Source organism: Setaria italica, chromosome III (assembly GCF_000263155.2).
Source record: "Setaria italica strain Yugu1 chromosome III, Setaria_italica_v2.0, whole genome shotgun sequence".
NCBI lineage: Eukaryota > Viridiplantae > Streptophyta > Magnoliopsida > Poales > Poaceae > Setaria > Setaria italica.
The window spans coordinates 9,745,985-9,769,278 of NC_028452.1; the positions used below are offsets into that span (position 1 = coordinate 9,745,985).

General features: G+C 47.5%; 3 protein-coding genes across 5 annotated transcripts; 2 read left to right on the plus strand and 1 right to left on the minus strand.

The window, feature by feature from the left end:
• Positions 1 to 2,249: 2,249 nt before the first annotated feature.
• On the plus strand, positions 2,250 to 3,594 carry LOC101784819 (ethylene-responsive transcription factor ERF061). The gene has a single exon (XM_004961103.4). The coding sequence runs from the start codon at positions 2,382 to 2,384 to the stop codon at positions 3,219 to 3,221; it is 840 nt and encodes a 279-aa protein (XP_004961160.1). The 5' UTR covers positions 2,250 to 2,381; the 3' UTR covers positions 3,222 to 3,594.
• A 7,260-nt stretch (positions 3,595 to 10,854) lies between these two features.
• On the plus strand, positions 10,855 to 12,929 carry LOC101785881. 2 transcript variants are annotated; one of them, XM_004961106.4, is made up of 3 exons: positions 10,855 to 11,246; positions 12,428 to 12,445; positions 12,535 to 12,929. In XM_004961106.4, the coding sequence occupies exons 1-3, from the start codon at positions 10,919 to 10,921 to the stop codon at positions 12,723 to 12,725; spliced, it is 537 nt and encodes a 178-aa protein (XP_004961163.1). In that variant the 5' UTR covers positions 10,855 to 10,918; the 3' UTR covers positions 12,726 to 12,929. The 2 variants fall into 2 exon arrangements, with proteins under 2 accessions (XP_004961163.1, XP_004961164.1); XM_004961107.3 differs by lacking the exon at positions 12,428 to 12,445 and having other exon boundaries at positions 12,535 to 12,928.
• A 107-nt stretch (positions 12,930 to 13,036) lies between these two features.
• LOC101785214 (probable WRKY transcription factor 53) lies at positions 13,037 to 14,444 on the minus strand. Of its 2 annotated transcripts, none has more exons than XM_004961104.3 (3): positions 14,054 to 14,444; positions 13,796 to 13,918; positions 13,037 to 13,680 (listed from the first exon to the last, which is right to left on the minus strand). In XM_004961104.3, the coding sequence occupies exons 1-3, from the start codon at positions 14,362 to 14,364 to the stop codon at positions 13,233 to 13,235; spliced, it is 882 nt and encodes a 293-aa protein (XP_004961161.1). In that variant the 5' UTR covers positions 14,365 to 14,444; the 3' UTR covers positions 13,037 to 13,232. The 2 variants fall into 2 exon arrangements, with proteins under 2 accessions (XP_004961161.1, XP_012700437.1); XM_012844983.3 differs by having other exon boundaries at positions 13,796 to 13,921.
• Between the last annotated feature and the right edge of the window lie 8,850 nt (positions 14,445 to 23,294).

Genomic DNA, 23,294 nt, shown 5'->3' on the forward strand with positions numbered 1-23,294 from the left:
AAGTCTCGGGACATAAAAATGGCGTTCGACCATGAAAGGGACGTGAGCGGCGAGTTACGTGTGTGAACAACACCGTCCCCTAGATGACAAAAGAGCACTTTCGAGTTGCCTTGCTTCATCATCAACCTTCCTTCAATGAGTTCAATCCTTCTTCGTCTTCCACCGGGACCATGCCACGGGACACCAAATCAGCAGCATCGCTTGCACTCAACACCTTCTCCCATAGTTGCTCAACAGGATTCTTACTGCAATTACGTCCCTGTGTGAGTAAACATTGAGGTTACGCAAGCAAAAACTACTCGATAAAGCAGCACCATTTCGGGATTTTCACCAGTTCACCTGCTGTAGTGCTGTTGTTTCGTTTCTGCAGTGGAAGTACGGCGCCTGGACTCGTCACCAGATTTTTCTCCCACGGGTCCGTCGCGTCGCGTCCATCAGGTCGCCGGTTCCCAGGCCAGTGAGCATTCTGCAGCGGCGACCGGCGAGGGGTGCCGACCGCCGGCGTGTCCGCGGCTCACGGTGGACGGGTTCCAACGACGCCGACGGGGGACAGGCACAGCACCACCGCGACGAGGACCGGAAACGTGGCGCCCGAAAGGCCGATGTCTGTCACCGCAACCAATCCTCATAAATGCCAAAAGTTTGCTTTTGGGGGCCTTCACGGCTCCCCTCTCTCCTCATCTTCTGTTCCGACCTTTTGACGCGCCACAGCCCCTTCCGCTGACCAGCCGCCACGTGTCCCTGCTGCACCCAGCGGGCAAGGCCCACTCCCGAAACTGCCCTTCATCACGAGTCACCATGACGCATAAAATGCACAAAATTTCTTTTGATGTTCAGTATTTAGTGTTCCTTTAGTCCCTTTAGTCCCTTCAGTCCCTACGTCGTTTAGAGGTCATTAAAGTAGATAAATAAAGATTAAAATATTTCTAATCAAGGTACAAAATAAATGAGGAATGGGTGGGGAACGAGGCAATAATAAGGGTAGGAGGTGTCCTCTTAGGTCTTTAGTCCCCTTTAGTCACTTCCCAAGGAACTAGAGGACTTTAGTCCTCCATTTAATCCCTCTATTTGAAAGTTTAGGGATTAAAAAAAGGCCAAAAGGGTGGGACTAAATTTTAGTCCTATGGAACCAAATATGACCTTAGAAAAAAAAGGAGAAACATACAATTGTTTGTTGATTATAATGTGTGTATTATGTGCTACTTCTTTGGGACTGTGAGATCGATGTAGATGCTTACATATATTGATCTTGATGTGTAACCAACTGTGTTCCTTTCTCTACCCCGCTTCCTTTTTAAAAAAGGACAAGAACTCGTCATTTATATTTTTTAAAAATAATTCTCTATCTTGATTAATCTTAATACTATCTCCTTTCTCAAATATATGACACTTAGATAGCTTATTTTTAAAATTTATTGATTTTATCCTAAATGTCATATATCCAATAACAGAGGAAGTACATCACAACTATGCAAATAGAAATGAGAAAAAAAAAACCACTTTAGTACTTGTGCCGACTCGTAACTAGCACGGATGAAGCGCTGCTCCGGTAGTAAAATTTGGTGTTTAATTTGCACCGTTGCTCGGATCTAAATGCATAGTAAAAGGTACGAATCCAGATAAACCTAAAATGACTTATAATTTGGAACGAATGGAGTATATGATGTTTATAACAAGTTGGATATCTCAATTTTTTTAAAAAATTACTTATTTTATCCTAAATATCATATATTCAATAGCAGAGGAAGTACACCACAACTTTGCAAAAAGTAGTGGAGAGAAAAATACCCACTTTAGTACTTTACCACTTTCTAATTCTGTAGCAAATGATCTTGTTAATCATGTCACCGTTCATACAGTTTCGTACTTTCGTTGAGAATTGTCAATATTTTATATTATTTTTGACTTAACTAAAGGCCACGATAGTTTTCCGGCGGAATATTATTGTTGCGCATTGACAATTTGACATTGACCCCTGGATGAACCGAGTCAAATTTGTAGCACCAGGATGGATGATGGTCGATCGGCTAGGCCGTGTAGAAGCTTGAGCCTCATCTACCTATGACGATGGGTGTAAACATGATGAGGAGTTGACTTGTGCTGCAATTTGCAAAGCGAAACACCTGGATTTGGCATCCGCTACTGTTGCGATGACAAGTCTCTAGTTCACATACTTTTAGCTCCAGGGGTGTAATGGTAAAATCGCAGCAGGATTCCTCGCTTATATAAGCCACTTGGCGCGCACCTTGTCCTTCAACAGCCCGTGCAAGACGAACATTAATCACCAGTCGTGCCTCCCCAGAATGCCCTTCCCGCCTCGGCCGTAACAACCTCCAGCAATTACTCCTCTTCCGCCTCGCCCCCACAAGGCCGGAGAGCCCATGGACGCCAGCCTCCGCACGCTTTCCCCGGCCAGCTTCCCCGGGGAGGTCCGCTCGGCCGTGTCCTCGCTGCTGCTCTCCTCCCCAGGCACGAGCGCCCTCGACACGGTCTTCTCCCACCTCCCGCCGCCGGTCACCATCCCACCGCTCGGCTCCAGCGTCTACTACCGCCAGTGCGAGCTCCTCCGCCACTTCGCCGCGTCGCAGCCGCAGGCCGCCGCCTGCTCTTACTCCTCCTCCTCGTCCGCCGCGAGCCTCCAGGCGCCGCCCGACGACGCGGCGGCGGCGGCCGCCATGCTGCGGCAGAAGCTGTACCGCGGCGTGCGGCAGCGGCAGTGGGGCAAGTGGGTGGCCGAAATCCGGCTGCCGCAGAACCGGGTGCGCGTGTGGCTCGGCACCTACGACTCCCCCGAGACCGCGGCGCACGCCTACGACCGCGCCGCCTTCAAGCTCCGCGGCGAGTACGCGCGGCTCAACTTCCCCGGCGTCATGGACGGGCAAGACTGCCCCGAGCACCTGCGCCAGCTCCGCGCCGCCATCGACGCCAAGATCCAGGCCATCCGCACCCGCCTTGCGCGCAAGCGGGCGCGCGCCCGCAAGCAACGCGAGGAGAGCGCCCGCTCCGAGGGCGCCAAGGCGGCCACAGCGACGGCCTCCGCGCGCCCGGTCGTCTCGGAGGGCGCCACAACGACGTCTGAGACAACGACGACATCGACGACGCCGTACGGGTCGCCGGACGGGGTGCTGTCCATGAGCGCGGCCTCGGCTGACGGCGACTGCCCGCTGGAGCGGATGCCGTCGTTCGACCCGGAGCTGATCTGGGAGATGCTTAACTTCTAGCTGGCTAACTGCGTGGAGATGTGGAATCGAACCGTGACCGCCAGGACCAAGACAACATCAAGGTCCTTGCTTTGGGCATGGGCGCATGGCTGATGATTGCAGCGTGTGAGCTCGTAGACCTTGCATTTAGGTGCTGTTCTTTTCAATTTATGAGCGTATAACCAACTACTAGCAGAAGAAGGAAGGATACTGTGAGCAAATAAAATGCCCCAGGAAATCGGGCGTCCTAGCAATGATTATTGACTGAATACCCGACTTGTCGTGTGTTTTCGCATCCATCGACGAGTTGTAAAACTAATTGATGAATTTTCTAGCTCTGCATAAGCATTCCATTCCAGTGTTCTTCAAATCGTCGCATCTGTTTCTTGTTCAACTTGTTCTGTTTGTCTGTGTGATCACTGTTCACCCTTTGCTGCAGCACACCATATACTAATAAACAGGTGGACAAATGGTTGCGCGAGAACTAAAACCTTCTCCCCGCATGGCGCCATGGTCCTCCAGACTTTAGAAGCGTGTCTGCAGTCCGGACTGCACAGTGCGCGCTCTGTCGAGCTGAAGGTTCAGACGCGTGACGAGCACTCAGCAGAGGAACCGAGGGCCAGAGCGGAGCATGGGTCGGAAAGCAGAGAAAGATTTTCCGCACGCATCCACGACCCATCAAACAGCTCGATATCCTGGTCGAGTACGCTCGCTTCGTTTGATATCCTGAAAGATACCTCGCGGCGGTGGTCCATGGAGATTGCTGGTAGCATCATGCGCAACGTTCTGCCCCCGTGGTAGGCATGTGGCCTCAACAGTGGTTGGTTGAGCTGGGCTCCACCTCCACGGCCGAAATCGAAACTCCGCGCCCCAAAAATCTGGGGCCGGTACAACCGGCGTCGGAATGTCTGGACAGTAGCGGCAGCAACGTAATCCTAACTGAAAGCTTCGTTTCACGCTCGCACTCCTGCCGCCGGTGAAGAAATCGCTGCGGTCAAAGGGTTTGCAGGCTTAAGCCTTAAGCCAATAGCGTCGCGACCTCAAGCGTTTCAGAAGCGCAGTGCTCTGGCCTCTCTGGCCTCTCAGCGCATGAACCATCAGCTAAAGCGCCTGTGAACCTGTGGGGTTGTGGTAACCTCTGATATGAACGCGCTAGATCTCTGCGTAATCATGTCAAGTCAATTATCACCGGCGGAGATTCAAAAAAGGCAAAAAAAAAAAAAGAAAGAAAGAAAGAAAGTGATTTAAGCTCACGGACCGGCTCTACCATTTTCCTGTAGTACAATTAAGGCCTGCTAATTGGATTGTAATCCAACTCTAACCCACACCAATCCACGTCAAATTAATTTATTTTTTCAACCCAACTCACCCATATCTATATTATCTAAACACAAGCTAATCCACCCAACTAATTGATAGAATTCATGAGTTTGCTATAAAAAACATGGTTTGCTAAATAGTATGACTAAACGTACATTTGGATCCCGCATTAAGAGCCGGATTCTAGAATCAAAACCTTATGTTCACACATTAAAATTTTAGCGAAATCATCAAAATTTGTTGGAGATGACTCAATTTCACTGCTCACTACTTTATGTAAAATAATATGGCTAAACATACATGTGGTCCCGCGTCAAGAGCCGGACCCTAGAATTAAAACCTCACGTTCACACTTTAAAATTTAAGCGAAATTGATCTAAATTTGTTGGAGATGACTCAGTTTAAGTATCTGCTATTTTGTGCAAAATAGTATAGCTAGACATATATATGGGCCCCAGTCAAAAGTCGGACCCTCGAACTAAAACCTCCCTTTCACGCTTTAAAATTTATTGATTAAAATTTGTTGGAGATGACTTAGTTTAATAATTAGCTACTTAATGCGAAAAAGTATAGTTGGACTTCTATATGTGTCCATATCAAAAATCGGATCCTTAAATAATTTTATGAATCAAACTCTTTAAACCACTCCTAAACTATTTCCTATTAGGAGGAATCCAAACCAAACCAAACCATTTGATCATCAGCCTATTAATAACCAATCTAAACAGCTCCTAAAAGAAATCTAATCCATTGGAACCATTAAACCCAATCCAATTAGCATGGTTAAGTACAAATATCCAGAAAACAACTCGGGGCAAGAGAGTGGAGATTCACGGCGTTTTACATAATGGAGGAATACAAACCAGCCAATTCTAAGTTTGTTTCTGCAGAGGAAGAACTGCTGCACCTGCACGTTCAGCATCGTCCATCGGTACGCACTGATGGTATGGTGCAGCTCATCGTCTGAACTCTGAAGCCTGAACTAGTCCGCTGAACGGATGGCAGAAAGGAACAGAAATTAACTTGATCGACGGATGGATGGATGGGTGGCCTGTTCATGGGCACTGTTGAAATCGACGTAGTCTGCGGACCCGTTTGGATCTTTAGTTCAAAGGAAAGTTCGTGTCACATCATGTTTAGATATTAATTAATAGTATTAAATATATATATTAATTATAGAACCAATTGCATGGATGGAGGCTAATTCGCGAGATGAATCTATTAAATCTAATTAGTCCATAATTTGATAATATGATGCTACAATAAATGTGTACTAATTATGAATTAATTAGGCTTAATAGATTCATCTCACGAATTAACCTCCATATGTGCAGTTAGTTTTGTAATTAGTCTATATTTAATACTTCTAATTAGTATATAAAGATTTGATGGGATATGGATTAAACTTTAACCGTAGAACCAAACATCCCATCTGTTCCCTGAGACTGAAACGGCACCTGACATTTCTCGCTCTGTCAGTCGTCAGTCAAACCGCGCTGCCCTGGCTGGTTAGAAGGTGGTCGGTGTTTTAAACGCCGACCACCCCCGGGACTCCCGTTTGCCTGTGGCAGAGACGCGAGAAGGTGGCGAAAGAAACGATCGAAATGGGAAATGGGACGCGGCATCAACACCAGCAAGTTCTGAAAACACCCTTTCCTGACAGAGCGACAGACTAGAACCGAAGCATCAGGTGCTTGCTGAGATCAGATAGTTTATCACTACAGGCGAAGAACTGGTGCATGTTATTGTTAGCTACATAATGGCCTGTCAAACTATGAGACGAGAGCACGCGAGGAGCGACGCCGCTTCTATCGTCGAAGTTCACATCCATCCACACATCTGACAAGTCCATCTGAGAGCAGTACAATCATGTTAGTTTTGTTTCAGACCGGCAACTCATTTTCTGAACTACTGCTGAGCTTTTCTGAAGGTCCAAAGAAACTACCGAATGGAAGGCAACAGCGAACAAACGGCTTGAATTTTTTGAAGAAACAGGAGGGGCAAGCCCCTACTGACAAACGGCTTGAATTGAGTAATCACAGGATCGACGGATGCTATCATGTTCAATCAAGCGATGTTGAGATTGTTGTCGACCCGGGATTCAACCCCCTAGATCGTTTGCGCGACTAGCCGGGCTCGCTTCATGGGGTTTCGGTTTCAAGAGCGTTTCATATCATCGAGACTGATCTACTACCGGCACTGCACGGCCCAACTGTGTTTGAGAAACGGACCTGCACCGGCTGTACTAGCAGAGGGGCCCCTGTCTTTTCTCGCCAATAATCGCAACGAGCTGTCCGGAGAGCGAGAAGAAAACGAAAGGGTTCTGAAAATAGGATCAGGAAAGGGAATCGATGGCAATGCAAATATAACATCAAGACTGACAGTGCTAGCCCATTAAAAAAAATTCTGAGCGTTTCCTGCAACCATCTCGATCCAAATCAATCCATTTCGCGCAGTTCGTCCCGTCCAGTCGGCCAACGCCATCTGCTCCCGGGAGCGCGACACGAGTGTCCTGTCCTAGCTGCGCGCTGTGGCAGGCAGCGCGCGCGAACACGACGCGCCATCGCGGCGTTTCCTTGTCACGCCCTCCTGCCGCCGCAGCCGACGACGGACCTGAAGATGGAGTACAGCACGGTCTATATACATAATAAAAGTTATGAAATTTTACTTACCAATAATCTATTCAAACATGCACTCATTCTCACTAGGACCGAATAAGAAATCTCTAAAAAATGAAACCTAGGTTATTCGCAGGCATTTTATTAAACCACGCTGCCTCCAAAACCTCAATCGTCAGATCTTGCATGTAGGATCGAGATGGTGGAAGGGCCCCCCGCCTCTGCCCACGGCCGCGTGCCCACTCCCGACCTTTGCCCGCTCCCATTCTTCTCTCTCCCTCCTTTTTTCTCTCTTCTCTCCTCCTGGCGACATCGCAGTTGCCTCCGCTTGTGCCGGCCCTCCATCAGTACTAGGGATGTCAATGGTACCCGCCACCCATTTACTTGTGGGTAAAAACCCTATTAAGGTGTGTGTATGAGACTTTTCTCCCCCCAACAAGTGACTTAGTGGGTGATTCCTTCACCCATCGGGTGGAGTGGGTGTGGGTACATTCTTGCGTCCCCATACCTACTACCTGTTGGGACCCATTTACCTATAACATGTGGACTATTTTTAGTATAAATCACATAAGTTGAAGATGTGAGGGACTCTATTTGCATATGATATGGTTAAAACTAATATTAGTATCTTATGTTGTTATTACATGATTAAATTTATCAATAAAATGGTAGTTTAATGATACTTTTGTAATTAGTTAGATGCTATGTTGCCTTGTCTACAATTATAGAAGCGGGTATGGGTCACCCGTTGGGGTACTCGCTACCCGGTGGGTGGAGGGGTGTTTTACCTTTCATGGGTACAGGTACAGGGACCCGATTACCGGTGGGTACGTACCTGTTGCCATCCATAGTCAGTACCCCAAGCTCTGTGGTGCGCTGCACTCCGGCCGCCGGCACGCTCGTAGGCACCCGTACGGTCGCCCTACTACTAAGGTTCACTTATGCCTTTGATCTTGTATTGGTGAATGAATTCATTGTCAAGTTGATCAATCTACCCTTCCAGCAACTATCTTCAATTTTGGTGTAGGTGTTGTGGTGTTGAGAGGTTGATCTTGTTGAATTCTATGATTCCATCTACACTTCCATTTCACCAAATCTATCATCTTATCCGTGCCTTCATCAAATCCTTCAGCACTTGCAGATCAGTTCCCATGAGCCACCACCCTTACTGCAAATGAAGAAGATACCCACGAAGATTCTTCGCGCCCAACCTCTCCGGTATCCTCATCGCCAATGTACTAATGTGGGTACCTTATCATTTTGTCACTTCAAGTATCTCCTAGTTGTGGCTCGTGTTGTGCTTCGACCCCTGCATCCACCGTAAATGGTTGTATGTTATGGACTATGATCTTTTTTTCTCTAGATTGTATAATCAAGCTTATATAATCCCAAGTGGTCACAATAGTCAAAATTATAATCTAGACTATATAATCTAAGATTATGATAATCCTATAAGCTATCCATATGAACTTATTTCATATTATAATACAATCTTTTACCAAACTGTCCATTAAAATTTTATGATAATTAACCACAACTGCCATAACTCACTCTTGAACTCGTACCTTTATTTTCCCTCTCCATTCAGCTTCCTCCTCCCCTCTCCTTTCCCTAACCCGGTGAGATTCGATCGGATTCGAGTTGTAATTTAGAAAAGATAATTGTAATATATTTCTTAGGGATGCCTTAGTATAATTTTAAATGTATAGTCAAATAATTTTTTCCCCTCTCTCCAATATAGTTATTTTCGCCCATTAACCTAGACCCAAAGATTTATCCATCATTTTCTCTCTTTTTTCTCTCCTCAGATTTTTCTTCCTTCTTCGGTAACTAAGCCGCCCTGCATCTTGGAGAGTCTAGGAGGTCTGGTTTGAGTTTCTTATCTACTTTCTCTCTTCTCTGATAACACTTTCAACATCATCATCTTCTCTGACAGGGTATTTGGTGCAATATACAGGGTCCGTCTTGTTGCCGAGGTTTAGTCTGTCGTCACTTTGTTAGCAGCATCATGCTTCCCACCTAGCTAGAGATTGGCCCATCCACCTTCTGTGGTATTCTATAGATGTGAATGGATTACCTTGCATGCCTTCAAGCTAGATGGTAAATGCACCATTTCATATTTGCACAAAGTTTCCGTATAATCATTGTGTGTATTGTCAACCTGTTTTCACATGAATGTCTTTGTAAAGACAATTAATAATAATCGTAAGTAGGATAATAATTTAATTGTTGGAACGATTGTGTTATTTATGAAGGGAGGAATCTATTGTAAAATACAGTAGCAAAATTTGATATTGAATCATTGCCAAATCTACAGTGGCGCTGCTTGCCATGGTCAATTGGAAGCAAAATTGCAAGCGGCTTAAGGCACATTCTAATGTTGTTTGTCTTGAAATCTCTTTTAGACTCTGTTCGCATTGCTTTGCCTTTGTACAATCCTGCTTGTTGCAGCTGCACATACAAATGCTACCACGACTGCCATAACTGGCTACCCAGGCAAACTGCACCTCGCTCCTGACCAAGCCGCCAATCGAGCCACAATATAATTGAACGGGCTGCTGGTCGGAGTAACATTCTACCATGTCAAGAGACTACTCAAGGTCTTCATCTCGCTTGATCCGCCTTTTGAACTTCTAGTTCCAGAACTCGCACAATCGTCCATCGAAACACAATGCGTCATTTTGAGATTGCTGTTTTATTTGTGGCGGCATGCATACATTATCACTTCGCAGTTATTAATTCGGCTTGGCATCGTGGAGTCATGCAGAGATAGGCTTTCAAGTTACTCCACGTCCTCGATGAAATTTTGCACCAGCATAACGTCTAGGGTGACAGCTTGCTCACCACCTTGCCCATGCCGGGGACATCCTCGGTCATCCACTTGGTCGTCATCACCAGCACGGGCACAACCAATAATGTTGTCAAGCTTAAGGCTGGTGGAGTACATTCAGAAGCTGAATAACTCCGCGAACTCCTCGCGGACCAGTAGTCTGTCAACTCGGGCAAAGATCATGTTCCCTATACCTGCTGTTTCTCGTTTCCCGTGCGTTTTTCCTTGCCTTGCGCCGTTTGTCGATGAGAGCATCGCCTTGCATCCGTCTGTTGTCGTGCAGCTGGCCGGAAGTCCACCGATTACCGGACCCCCACAACGTCTACACGATCAGGAGCTAGGGCGGCGGAGAATTTGGATGCACGGTGTGCTTGATCAAGGCCTGAAGGCAGTGATCGAGTAGAAAATGAGAGATGACCTGCCATCAAAAGGAAAAAATTCTAATAGGATACGGCGTTCGTTATTCTTCCCCATGAAAAAAAAAATCATGATCTTTGCCCACCTCTTGATGATGTGGCACTATTTTTTTTGGAAGTATTTTTTCACCCATCTGTTTGGTTTGTTTGGTTTATCTAGATCGTTAGATCTAATGGTGTATATTCTTCTCTTTTTTCAATTAATTTGGTAATTTTTTAACCGTTTTGATGAATGTGGTGACTTCTTTTAACACTGTTGTACTAGGATAATAGATGGCATGAACATTCACATCATCTCCTCCTGAGCTTAAGCAAAATTTGGGCCCGATCAGCAATGATGCGGTTCGTGTTTTTCTTCCAGCCTACAGCCCACTTTGCTTGAGTTGAGGAGGAGCTATTCTTTGCTGGGCCAAAGGCCTATTCTGACTTCGCACGCCCGGCCCATTTAGGCGCATCATCCATCCCGCGGAGAGCAAGCAATGGGGAGCCACCCAAACCCGGCAAGCCATCCTTCCCTCCCTCCCCCACGCCCAAATGCTGGCGACCGCCTGCGGCGCGCCGCCGTGCCCGTGCGCGCGGTCGCGGCTGCTCCCCTCGGCGAGCTTAGGAATCGGCTATGGCGGTGCACGCGTCCGCAGCACGAGGCAGATGGCGCCGAGGAGGGCCGCGGTGGTGCGGTGCGGGCTGCTGCCCGTGGACCCTTGGGCGCCGACCATGGACTCCCAGAGCGTGGCGTCGCAGCTCTTCGCCGTGTCGCTCTTCCCCTACCTGGGCTTCCTCTACTTCATGACCAGGTCCAAGACCGCGCCCGGGCTCACGCTCTTCGGATTCTACTTCCTCCTCGCCTTCGTCGGCGCCACCAGTACGCGCTACTTTTCCCCCACTCTTTCCCTACCCCCTTTCCGCATGCCGATCCTTCCTTCTGTAGTTCTGTTCTTCACCAAGGAGCAGATCTTGTTTCAGAGTAACATTAGGGCAATTGTAGTTAGGGTTGTCTAGTTCCGTAGCACCCTGACCACGCCCGCCAGGCAATGGTGATGCACCAGTTGTGCTTTTTGCCATTGGTAGATCACTAGTAAGTAGTAATCTTGTGCTAATAAACAACACATGATTTGTTTTCTTGGATAAACGCACTCTTATTTTGTTGGATTTTATTATGCCAGTACTAGCTTGTCACTGAGATCAATTATGGGTCTGTCTGGTACATTTGAGCAAAAGCTCCAAGGTCAGATCATTGTGCAGACATGGCAAGAGAATTTATAGATATCAGTGGTTAAACACAGCATTCTGCGTAATGGATAAATTAGCTTAACAGGGAGTGAAAATTTGTGCGGCCTGCTCGTATATGATAACAATTAACAAAGGTGTTTGCTATGGAATACACCTCGTTTAGAACAACTTGTGGATCTTAAAGCGAAATAGTTGATATCAGGTGAGGGCCGGCATATCTGCATCATTCTCATTTATCCTTTTGGGATGGTGAAGATCTGTTACCAGATATTAATTGCTTTGCTTTAAGATTGATACATTTTGTTGTGAAAGACATGTATTGATGGCTGATGCAAACCTCGGTAACCAAATAGAAATACCAGTAGTCTTACATATGGACCCACTGAATAAAAACAACAGCAACCAGTATTAAGACAAGTAGGACAGCAATCTCCAATTTTATTGTTTTGGGATACACTGTTTACTTTCTAAACCATCAGGCCAATACCAATAGATGGCTATGTTGGGTTGTGCGAAGAGACTCTTTAATGCATACATAGAGATGTAAAGTTTAGCTCTATATGTTCTGCGATTGCAGAAGCGACATGGATCTGAATTAGTTGAATGATTGGTGCACATGGACAAGTTTATTTCAAGATCACAATGACGGTTGCAATTTGGTATAGTGTACCTGAAATTCCTATGCATAGCCCTTTTGAGTTTAGTAATGTTTCGTTTCTGACTATTTAGCTGTCTAGCAGAAAATTATGTCAGTGCCACTGCCATTAATTGATTTCATGTTGTTTCATGCATCGGTTTTTATCCCTGGAGCAGTACCTGCTGGGATTTATGGTAATTGCACCATAAAATTTTCACCATCCTTATATTCTTGCTTACATTCATGTCATGTGTACTTACTGATGCAATGATATCCATTGCAGCAAAAGTTCATTATGGAACCTCTCTGTCTAATGTCGACTGGCTGCACGGGAGTGCAGAATCGCTGCTTACTCTTACCAATCTATTCATTGTTTTGGGGCTGAGAGGAGCATTGAGGAAGCTGGAGGAAGAGGATACAAAGGAGAGCATTTCTGAAGCTTCTCAAGACAGTAAAGAAAAAAGTTCTGTCTAGACAGTTCTATCTATATGTACCCTGATTGTGCATCTAGAGATGTAGGAGTACATATATTTCTTCTGCTCAACTAGCCAGTAAGGATTATGTATAGAAACCCTCGCAGATTTTCTTTCTGCATATGGTGATCCAGAACATGGGAGTTACCGCAGTTCTTGCAGCACTGTGTAACGATCTATGGTACTACACTTTCCACTGGGATAACTATTCAGTATTCACAATCTGCGTGTGCCGGTGCGTGCTCGAACGTGATTATTGACAAAGGCTGAATCTTTGCCCCGATCTAGATTCAGATGACCTGGGTGCAGTGGTTTTTAGCTTCCTCCCGTTGCCCATTTTTAAGCTGTGAAGTCATGGTTTGCCTTGGACAAGGCTATAGCACCCAGCTGCAGATAGTAGCAGAGAAGTTCACTAGAATCTGGAGCTAACACTGATGGCAAAGTTCAGTTCAGTACAACTACCGTACGTGCTACACATATTGACTGGGCAGATATGGCAGATCTCCATCTAATTGGTCGCGTACAGGTCCTGGTAGTCCCATTGGGAGGGATCAGCAGCATTCGTGTAGAACTCTTCGAACTGGGTCTCGTGGTCCATGCTCCTGAGCTGCCACTCCAAGCCCGTCGGCGAGAGGAGCGGGAAGTCGGCGCCGTCACCCGGCGCGGGGGCACCGAACCAGTAGGGCGTCATGGGCTCCGGCCCGGCCTGAAGGCCCTCGGTTTCCTGCAGCGCCAGCGGCGGCGAGCTCTGCTCCTGACCGGCGTCGGCGTGCCCGGGTTCAGGCTGCAGCTGTAGCTGCTGCCGCAGCTGCTCCGCGCCGGGGTGCGCGGCCTGGGCGCAGGTGTGCGCGCCGTGGTACACGACGTCGTAGAGCAGCGGGTCGCCGGCGGCGCGCTGCACGTGCTTGGTGGCGGCGCAGCCCTGCGTGTGCCGGTGCGTGCACCTGAAGTAGGCCCTGCGAGACCACACGTGTCAGTGTCGCTCGCTCTGCGCCGTTGATTTGGTACATGGTGCTAGGAGCCTAGGAGCTAGCTCGGGGGTGGTGCGAGCGAGTGACGTGTGTGGCTGACCTGGGATACTTGGCGCCGAGGATGTCCTTCTGGCCGTACTTCCTCCAGCTGATCCCGTCGTCCAGGGGCGCCATGTCCACCGAGGCCACCCGCACCTGCCTCCTGACACACGGGGTCCCCTTCCTGCTGCAACGGAACGAGGAAGAGCCAGAAAGAAGCATGTCAGAACTGCCAGGCGTGCACATCCTCGCGCATCAGGGCATGCTCTGCTGCTCGATGAAACCGTGAAACAAAGGGTAGATCGTTCGATCGACTTGCCTCCTCTTGGACTGGGCATTGCCGCCGCCGGCGGCGGCCGGGTGCTGGGTGCCGTCGCTAGCGCTGCGCGGGCTCCCGTCGCGGGACCCCGGCGAGTCCGCCCCCGCCAAGCCACAGGACCTGGCGATGCGGATGGACCGGTCGACGGACGACGCCAGCTCCCCGCAGAGCTCGCCGCAGAGCTCCCTCACGGCCGCCGGCAGGTCCTGCTGGTCCATGTGCGCGCCCAGCTCCCTCACCATGGCCTGCATCTGCGCCAGCTCGGAGGCCAGCGCGCTCTTCTCGCCGCCGCCGACGCCGCACACCTCCATAACCTCTCACCTCTGGTATTACCTTAGCTGCTGAGCTACTTCTCCACGAAGGCAGAGCTGCCAGTGTGCGAGCTTGGCGAGTGTGGCAGTGACAGGGAGGAGGCTACTTATAGAGTTGGAAAACGGGGGCATGCTACTGTTCCAAGCTGGGAAAATACGGGATCATTTGAAGTTGGACCGGACCGGAGAAAAGCTCGAGACTAACGGCAGAATATTGACTGTGTGGTTCAAACCCTTGGACCGGTCGGTCTTCTGGCGTTGGGCCCCGGCAGCGCCTGTCGTCGTCTCAGGTCCCAGACAAGTGGGCCTAGCTAGATAGGTAGTAGCGCCTAGTGCTGTCTGACTGGTCGGTCTTTCTTTCTTTTTTCAGAGAGAATCGCTTGCTCAGCTGCTTTCGGTACTCGAGTTCCCATTTGCGTTCGTGTGATGTACGTGCAGTGTGCAGTGTGCTGGTAGTAATAATAACCACGGTCAGTAGCTTCTCGCTGCGCTCCGATCATTGCTTGCTTGCCACAGCGCGCGTGTTTTTCCCTGAAGGCTTCTGCTACAGCGCTTGTGTTTTTCCCTGAAGATTCGTCTGCGCGGCGGGCGAGCTCTGCTTGTGCTTGGCATGGACTGAGCGAGAGCGAGCGAGTCGATCCCCGGCCGATACGTGGCCGCCGTACGTGGTGGCGCCCCGCCGCAGCGGGGAGGAAGGTTCCGGGAAGGCGGCCGGGGCCGGCGGGTTCCGCTCGGCTTCCGGTAGGATTCAGCGAAGATTGCACGCGCGCAGGCCTCCCCCCCCCCCCCCCCCCCGGGTCTGTCAGTGACGCACGTACGCACGGCGAGTTTATCCCCGATCGGGCGAGCGTGACAGAGGACAGCAACAGGATTGGCTTGGTCTGGAGGCAATGTGGTGTGTAGTGTCGTGTCATCGCGACGTGCTGTAGCCTGTAGGCCATGTAGCCATGGCGATTCTCTGCTCGCCTTGTTTAGTTCCTTCCAAATTCCCAACTTTATCACTATGCAAAAAGAAGATTCCCTATCACATCAAACTTGCGGTACATGCATGGAGTACTGAATGTAGACGAAATCAAAAACTAATTGCACAGTTTTGTTGTACTTTGCGAGATGAATCTTTTGAGCCTAATTAGTCAATATTTGAACAATAATTCACAAATACAAACGAAACGCTACAGTGTTGCTACAGTAATTTTGGCACCCCAAAGTTGGGCAACTAAACAAGGCCCACGTCTCGTTTGGGTGGGTTGGCGGCTGGGTGCTTTGGATTGTGATTTTTCCCCCTCGAGAAATTTGGATTGTGATATCATAGATAGTAGCTACCACAGCTATAAACTTCGCTAGCGCTTTGGGATAATGTGGGATTGGGATCCCAGCTGCTGGGCTCGTTTTTCCGGATCCTGGCAAAACCCGAGCAGTACTGCCGCTGGCGGCTGGCGCTCTGCAGCGGCGGAGCAAGCCGACGAATCCAGCTTAGGGGTGGGCCGGTCGGGGCGTTGTGATTGCTCCGCCTCGAAGCGGTAACGTTTGGGCACGGAGCCGGGGGCGAGCTATCGGTGGCAATGGCACGCACCACACCAATGATCGGCTCGGCTTGCAGCGAGTTGGGAGCGACCGCGTCATCAACTCGTCACGCTCCACAGTTGGAACGTACGAGAGCTATCAATGCATATGGCAATGGCGCACCGCCAATGACTCGGCCTGTAGCGTGTAGGGAGCGAAGCAGCTCTGGCCGCGTTATCATGCTTCGCCGGGCGAGCTATCGATAAGGCAATAACACCACCAAATGATCGGCTCGGCGTGTCATGTAGCGATCGAGTACGGGAGCGAAAGCAGCACTGCTCTGCTGCGACCGTACGTTTCAGTACAATTCACATGTCCAGGGTACGTGTCGTCGGTGTCGATTCCCCAGCGAGCTGTAGCCGGCCGGCCTCCACAGTCCACCAACAACTGAAGAAGCCATGATACTCAAGCCTTCGAGAAGGGAGCCACAACTACCCCTAGTAGTCGGGACGATCTGTCGCGCCGCCGCCGTGCTTCAGTGACTCAGAAGGTCGGGTCTTGTTTACTTTCCAAGTTGTGAGTTGCAAAATTAGCATTTTACCATAAATGCGACACTGTAGCGTTTCGTTTGTATTTGTGAATTATTGTTCAAATATTGACTAATTAGGCTCAAAAGATTCGTCTCGCAAAGTACAACAAAACTGTGCAATCAGTTTTTGATTTCGTCTACATTTAGTACTCCATGCATGTACCGCAAATTTGATGTGATGGAGAATCTTCTTTTTGCATAGTGTCAAAGTTGGGAGTTTGGAGGGAAGTAAACAAGAGCTCGGTTTGGTGGGTGCTGTGGGTGCTACTTGCTGACGACCAAATTTTCTCTCTCTTTCTTTTCTTTTACCAAATCTGATGTATTAAGCAAGACAAGACACTTTGTCAAGAAATAAAGTTATAGAGACGTCATTTGAGCTCATCTTGTTCTATCAAAAACAGGTTGCACGTAGGAGATTGGAAAACATACGTAAAGATAACATATAAAGATTTTTCTTGCAATTGATGATTGCATGGCGTTTGCTAATAAGAGCGCGCCCATCGGGAGGGTTCCTAGCGACCGATTTGAGACATGCCCCAAAGCTTTTCTTTATGATAAAATTGCATAAACTTCTCCATAAGACACTTCAAGTTTGACATTACCCCTCACAAGTCATTTTGTTATAAATACCTAGCTATTGTGCGCAAATTTAACCGAATCAAGTCGTTTTTGTCGAGATAGAGCCCCTACATGCTAAGGTAGAATAGTCTTGCACAATGCTTGTATCAGGTTCATTATTTACCATTTTGCATTGAACTTTTTGTACAGGTAATGAAACTTGGTGTGATAGTTTAGTTTATCTCGCAGTTATTTTTGTGGAATCTCAAAAACAATGTTGAGATTATACTTTAGAAGTATCTAATTCCAATAGACCATATTGGCGGCTCGCTATTTTTTAAAACATGTTGGATCGATTAAGTTTGTGCACATTGGGTAGGTATTTGCAGCAAAATTAAGTAGATGGGAGGGTATTTGCAACACAATAACTTATGGGCAACGTCAAACTTTAAGTGACTTATAGGTGTGGTTATACAATTTTACCTTTCTTTTTTGGAAAAATGGTCCCCATATTTCTCTTTGGGAAGGCCTCCAAATTCTTCACTCCACCGTCCATTCCTGAGGTCTCTAGGGAGCCCTCTATCCATGGGGGCTATTGCTGGAGTTGGAGATATTTTTGTAGCCCATAAAAAATAGAGAGAACCATATTTCACCTGTGGGGGTTTTGATTTAAGGGTTATTACTGGAGTTGCTCTTAGCGGATGGTATGCTGAAGTGCTTTTTTTAATTTAGCTCTCTAAATTTGGGATAGGGGTTGTTTAGAGGGTGCTAAAGTTACTCTAAACACCATAGTACCAGATGATAGAACTAAATTAGCTTAGCACTAACTCAAAAAACTTAACCGGTGATCAATTGGGGTTCATCTAGTAGGTATAACACTTGATCTTAGGATAAACAACAATATCTTAAGTCTAGTCGAGTACTAACCGAGAGAGTCAGAGAGAGAGAGAGAGAGAGAGTAGAGAGGTCTACCATCGCTCTTGGATGAAGAGCTCACCATGGGAATGCTAGTGAGGGCAATGGCGGCGGTGTTGACGGCGAGTGTGGGCGGCGGTGCTTCCCGCCGCTACAGCACCTAGTAGATTGGTTCTAGGGTTTGTCAGGTGGGCGAGTGGGGCACGGCAATGAACTTTGGCATGCGTGCCCCCGGCCCCCACCTCTCTCTTTATAGCGTTGCGCAACGAGGGCCCACAACCATGAGTTCGTTGTGTGCCCCCGATCAGGGTGCGAGATAGGGTCCGACTCGATTGTTGGGCGATGCAGTGATGGTTTGCTTGGAGCTTTTCCACGATATGGCTCCACCTGCGAGAGTGAATACATAACCTGACGTGTACTTTCTATCGTCTACATCTCCCGCAAAATCTGAATCTGAGTACCCTTCTATTTCTAAGGAATCAACTCTTCTGTATGTTAACATTAGGCCTTTCATGCCTTGCGTATAACCCAATGCCTTCTTTACCATTCTCCAGTGATCTATTCCTAGATTATCCTGATATCTGCCAAGTATCCCGATCACGAAAGCTAAGTCAAGGCGCGTATATACTTGAGCATACATTAAGCTTCTGACAACTGAAGCATATGGAACCACTTTCATTTGATCGATTCTCGTATTGGTTATTGGGACACTAAAAGTTCCCAAATCTATCGCCTGGAAGCAGGCGTAGGTTTACTCGCATGCATACTATATTTCTTTAGAAAATCTTTTCCTAGTATGCCTTTTGCGATAATCCTAAAACCCATTTTCTTCTATCGCGTTGAATTTCAATTCCTAAAACGAAATGAAGCTTCACCGAGATCTTTCATATCAAATTCGAGGACAAAAACTTCTTCATCTCCAATATCAGATTAACATCACTACTAGTGAGTAATATGTCATCTACATACAGGATGAGAAAAATGAATTTCCCATTCTTGAACTTTGCATAAACGCAATTGTCCTTCTTATTCTTATTAAACCCAAAATTTTTTATTAATCCATCAAACTTCAAATACCACTGTCTGGAGGCTTGTTTTAATCCGTAAATGGATTTCTTCAGGTGGCATGCCATATGTTCTTTTCCTTCCATGACAAAACCTTTGGGTTGTGCCATGTAAACATCTTAATATAATTTTCCATTGAGAAATATTGTCTTTACATCCATCTGATGTAGTTCCAAGTCATAGTGTGCCACTAGAGCCATTATGATTCTAAAGGAATTCTTACATGAGTCTGGAGAAAATGTCTCATTATAATCTATTCCTTCTCTCTGCGTGAAGCCTTTTGCCATAAGTCATGCTTTATATCTTTCTACATTTCCTTTGGAGTCACATTTTGTTTTGTAGACCCATTTACAACCTATTGTCTTGGCTCCTTTGGGAATTTCTTCTAAATTCTAGACTTTATTGCTACTCATAGATCTCATCTCTTCTTCCATAGCTTCAAGCCATTTTGATGAGTGGGCACTTCTCATGGCTTCTTTAAACGAGGTGGTATCTCCCTCCATTTTAACTTCTTCGCTAACATAGACTTCGTAGTCATCAGGAACAGCTAGTTTTCTAACTCTTTAAGACCTTCTGGGGGCCTCAACATTTGGTGCATCTTCCATATGGGGCTGTTGCAGCTCTCCCTCATGTGTGACAACAGGTTCTATAGGATCATAAAGGACAAGATCGTCATCTTCATTTGTTGTTGCCACAGGAGAACTAACAACAGGTGCTGTTACCATAGTGTTCTGCACTGTCGGTGCAGCAGCAATAGGTATCGAGAAAAATGATTCTTGAATCATCGGAGTGGGTACGTATATAGATGTCCATTCGGGCCGCCCGACTCGGTCCGACCGGGCCTGGCAAGACCCGTTGATTTTCGTGCTGAGCCTGGCCCGGCACTATGATGTCACCATGCCATGTCGTGCCCACCCGCAGGCTGCGTCGGCGGCCCAAGCACGAGCCCAGAAGGCTACAGGCTGGCTCGAGGCACGGCAGTTGACGGGACGGCCCGAGGCATGGTGGGCCCTCGCGCCCGACAGCGGCGGCTCCGGAGGAGGCCGCGCGGGTGGGCGGCGGCGCTGGAGCAAGCCGCGAGGGAGGGCTGGCATCGGAGGAGGCCGCAATGGAGGGAGGCGGTGGAGGCCACGAGGGAGGGCGGTGGTGCCGTAGGAGGCCGCGAGGGAGGGAGGCGGCGCCGGCGGCGGTGGAGGCCACGAGGGAGGGCGGAGGCGCTGCCGGTGGTGGCCGTGAGCCCGCGAGGGAGGAAGGCGGCGGCAGCGACGCCGAAGGAGGCTACGAGCTCGCGAGGGAGGGAGGCTCAGAAGGGTGGCGACAGGGTAAATGAGAAGAGATAGCTAGAAAGGGTTAGAGTTTGGCAGTTTGCTGGTTGATTTTTGTTCTGTTGGTATTATACGGGCCTCCTTGCCACCGTGCCGCCCGTCGGACCGAGGCGTCGGCCCATGCCTGGCACGAGGCATCGGGCTAGGCCAGCCCAAGCTCGATGAGTTACGGGTCGGGCTGGGCTTGAGACAAGCCAAAAAAAGGGACTTCGTGCCGGGCTGTCGGGCTGCGGGCTGCATGGACATATATAGGTACGTATATCCGCTTTTTCTCAAGGCAAATTTTTTGGGCTACCATGCTCCCCCTGATCATCTCATACTCAAAAAAGACAGCGTGTCTCATTTCTACAAACTTAGTATGTCTGTCAGGACAATAGAAACGATAACCTTTTGACTTGTCTGGATAACCAATGAAATGGCAACTGACTGTCTTAGGATCTAGTTTTCCAATATTTGGGTTAAATAATTTAGCCTCAGCCAGACGGCCCCACACACGCAAATAATTTAGTGAGGGCACTCATCCAGTCCACAACTCATATGGTATTTTAGACACCGACTTACTAGGAATCCGATTAAAAATGTGAATGGCAGGTTGTAATGCCTCCATCCATTAATTAATCGGTAAAGTGGAGTAACTTATCATACTTCTCACCATATCCATTAAGGTATGGTTGTGTCTTTCAGCTACTCCGTTCTGCTGAGGCTCCCTCGGTGTGGAATACTGGGCAACTATGCCATTTTCCTTTTAGAACCTTGCAAAAGGTCTAGGAAGTTAGCCATATAGGGTATGTCAACCGTAGTACGCCCCCCACCCCCCCACGATCGGATCTTACTATCTTAATCTTTAAATTATGCTAATTTTCTACTTCAGTCTTAAATATCTTAAATTTATCCAACGCTTCTGATCGTTCCTTAATTGGATAAATATAGCCATAACATGAATAATCATCTGTGAATGTTATACATAAATCATAACCATCCACAAATATCACAGGAAATGGACCACAGAGGTCTCTGTGAATTATTTCTAAAATTCCCGCGCTTCGTTTAACGTCTTTCTTAATTTTCTTAACGTACTTTCTCTTAATACAATCGATGCATTGCTCTAAATCTAAAGATTCTAAGGGCGGAAGAATTGATTCAATACCCCCCCTCAAAATTGGTCTAAACGAAAGTGCCATAATTTCGAAGATACGTCATCAATTCTTTTCCGCTTATTTCTTACATTCATAGATGAGGAGGCATTCACATTATCAGTGATTATAACATTCACATTATCACCAAGTGATAGCAAATAAATCTCGTCTTGTCTGAAGGCAAGACCAACACACTTGTGATTAAACTTAATCTTACATTGTCTATCGCCAAAGTGACAAGAAAATTCATCACTATCTAAGCGCGAGACACTTATTAAATTTCTACGCAAAGAGGGTACATAGAGAACATCTCGTAGATGAAGTACAAAACCATCAATTAATTCTAATGGGAGTTCTCCAATGGCTTCGACGCCATTTGCTACCTTAATGGTTCTTTCTCCTCTTTGCAGGGTCCTCCTCGTATGGAATCCCTGTAATGAATTTGCAACATGAATAGTTGCACCTGAATCAATTCACCAAATAGATTTTGCATAACTTAATACAAGGACTCATCTACGAATGTAATAAGGTCCTCACCTTTCTTACGCAGATGCTTCAGGAAATCCACACAATCTTTCTGATAGCGTCCCTTCTTCTTACACCACTTGCAAGTGTCCTTGTCCACCACTTCAAGGTTTGACCTCTGATGGGTGATCATTTTGTGGAGCCTTTCCATGTGTCTTAGAAGAGGAGGTATTGTCCCACTGAGATTTCCCTTGTGGCTTAGAATTTTTTTTATAATAATTTCTCTTCTTGTTTTGCCTCACGTAGTTGATAGAATCACCACATGAGCCCTTAATTCTCTCCTCTTCTTGCACATACATGGTAATAAGCTTTTCAATGCCCCACTTGTCAGGCTGTGAGTTGTAGTTAACAACAAAATCCTCAAATTCTTTGGGTAAGAAGGCAAAAATTAAATGAACTAGAAACTAATCACTGAGCCCCATGTCTATAAGCTTGAGCTTGGATGCCATGTTACTTATCCTCAATATATGCTCTCTTACCCCTCCACCGATGTATTTCTCAGTGATTAGCCTCTTAATAAGAGTGCTTGCATAAGCTTTTGAAGAGCCAGTAAATTGATTTTCCACCTTTCTGAGGTACTCTCTAGCAGTGGTACATTCTGGGATTGCTCCCCTTATATCCTCCACAATGGAGCTCTTAATCACCATCAAGCACTTGCGGTTCGACTGATCCCACTGCGCATGATCAAGATCGTACTTCATTCTAACAGGTGCATGCTCACATACTCGAGTAGTGAAATCCTCATCGCTTTCATTTTCACCCCTCATGGGGTCCTCAGGAGCAATGGGACATGCAGCCGTCAGTACGAGATCAACGTCCGACAGCGCAAGCTGTAACGCCCGCGAAAATCACTAACTAAAATCACCCGTTAAAAACCGTCTTTAAAATCTTTTTACCGCTGAGCTCCCGGAAATCGGAAACCCCCGGCGATTTCGCCGTCCCGGTACCCATGCCGACCCCCACCTATCTTTTTATCTGTGTCCGCTAATCTCGCCGCGTACCGGTGTCAGACGCCGCGCGCGTGTTCCGATCGCGTGCCGAAATCATCCGTCTTCCTCTCTTTCTCTTCCTTACTTATCCCCTATTTCATTTCCTTTCTTCCTTCTCCTTTCTTTCCTTCTTCACTTTCCTCCCTACCTTTTCTTCCTGAATACTGGCATCTCTTCCCTCCTGTCTAATTCCGTATTCTTGATACTGACCCCCCTCTTCCGTTTTTTACCTCCCACGGTTGTTCTCCCACTCCTCTATTCCTTTTTTCCTTTTTCTACCTCCCTGTTTTATATTAATCATATACCTCCCTTTCTTGTCCTTTCC

Bases quoted from the DNA above. Each gene is read 5' to 3' on its own strand.
- LOC101784819 (XM_004961103.4), top strand. From the start codon at position 2,382: ATGGACGCCAGCCTCCGCACGCTTTCCCCGGCCAGCTTCCCCGGGGAG.
- LOC101785881 (XM_004961106.4), top strand. From the start codon at position 10,919: ATGCTGGCGACCGCCTGCGGCGCGCCGCCGTGCCCGTGCGCGCGGTCG.
- LOC101785214 (XM_012844983.3), bottom strand. From the start codon at position 14,364: ATGGAGGTGTGCGGCGTCGGCGGCGGCGAGAAGAGCGCGCTGGCCTCC. The intron at 13,922-14,053 runs GCAAGTCGATCG...GTTCCGTTGCAG, and splicing joins AATGCCCAGTCCAAGAGGAG to CAGGAAGGGGACCCCGTGTG. The intron at 13,681-13,795 runs GTCAGCCACACA...GTGGTCTCGCAG, and splicing joins CTCGGCGCCAAGTATCCCAG to GGCCTACTTCAGGTGCACGC.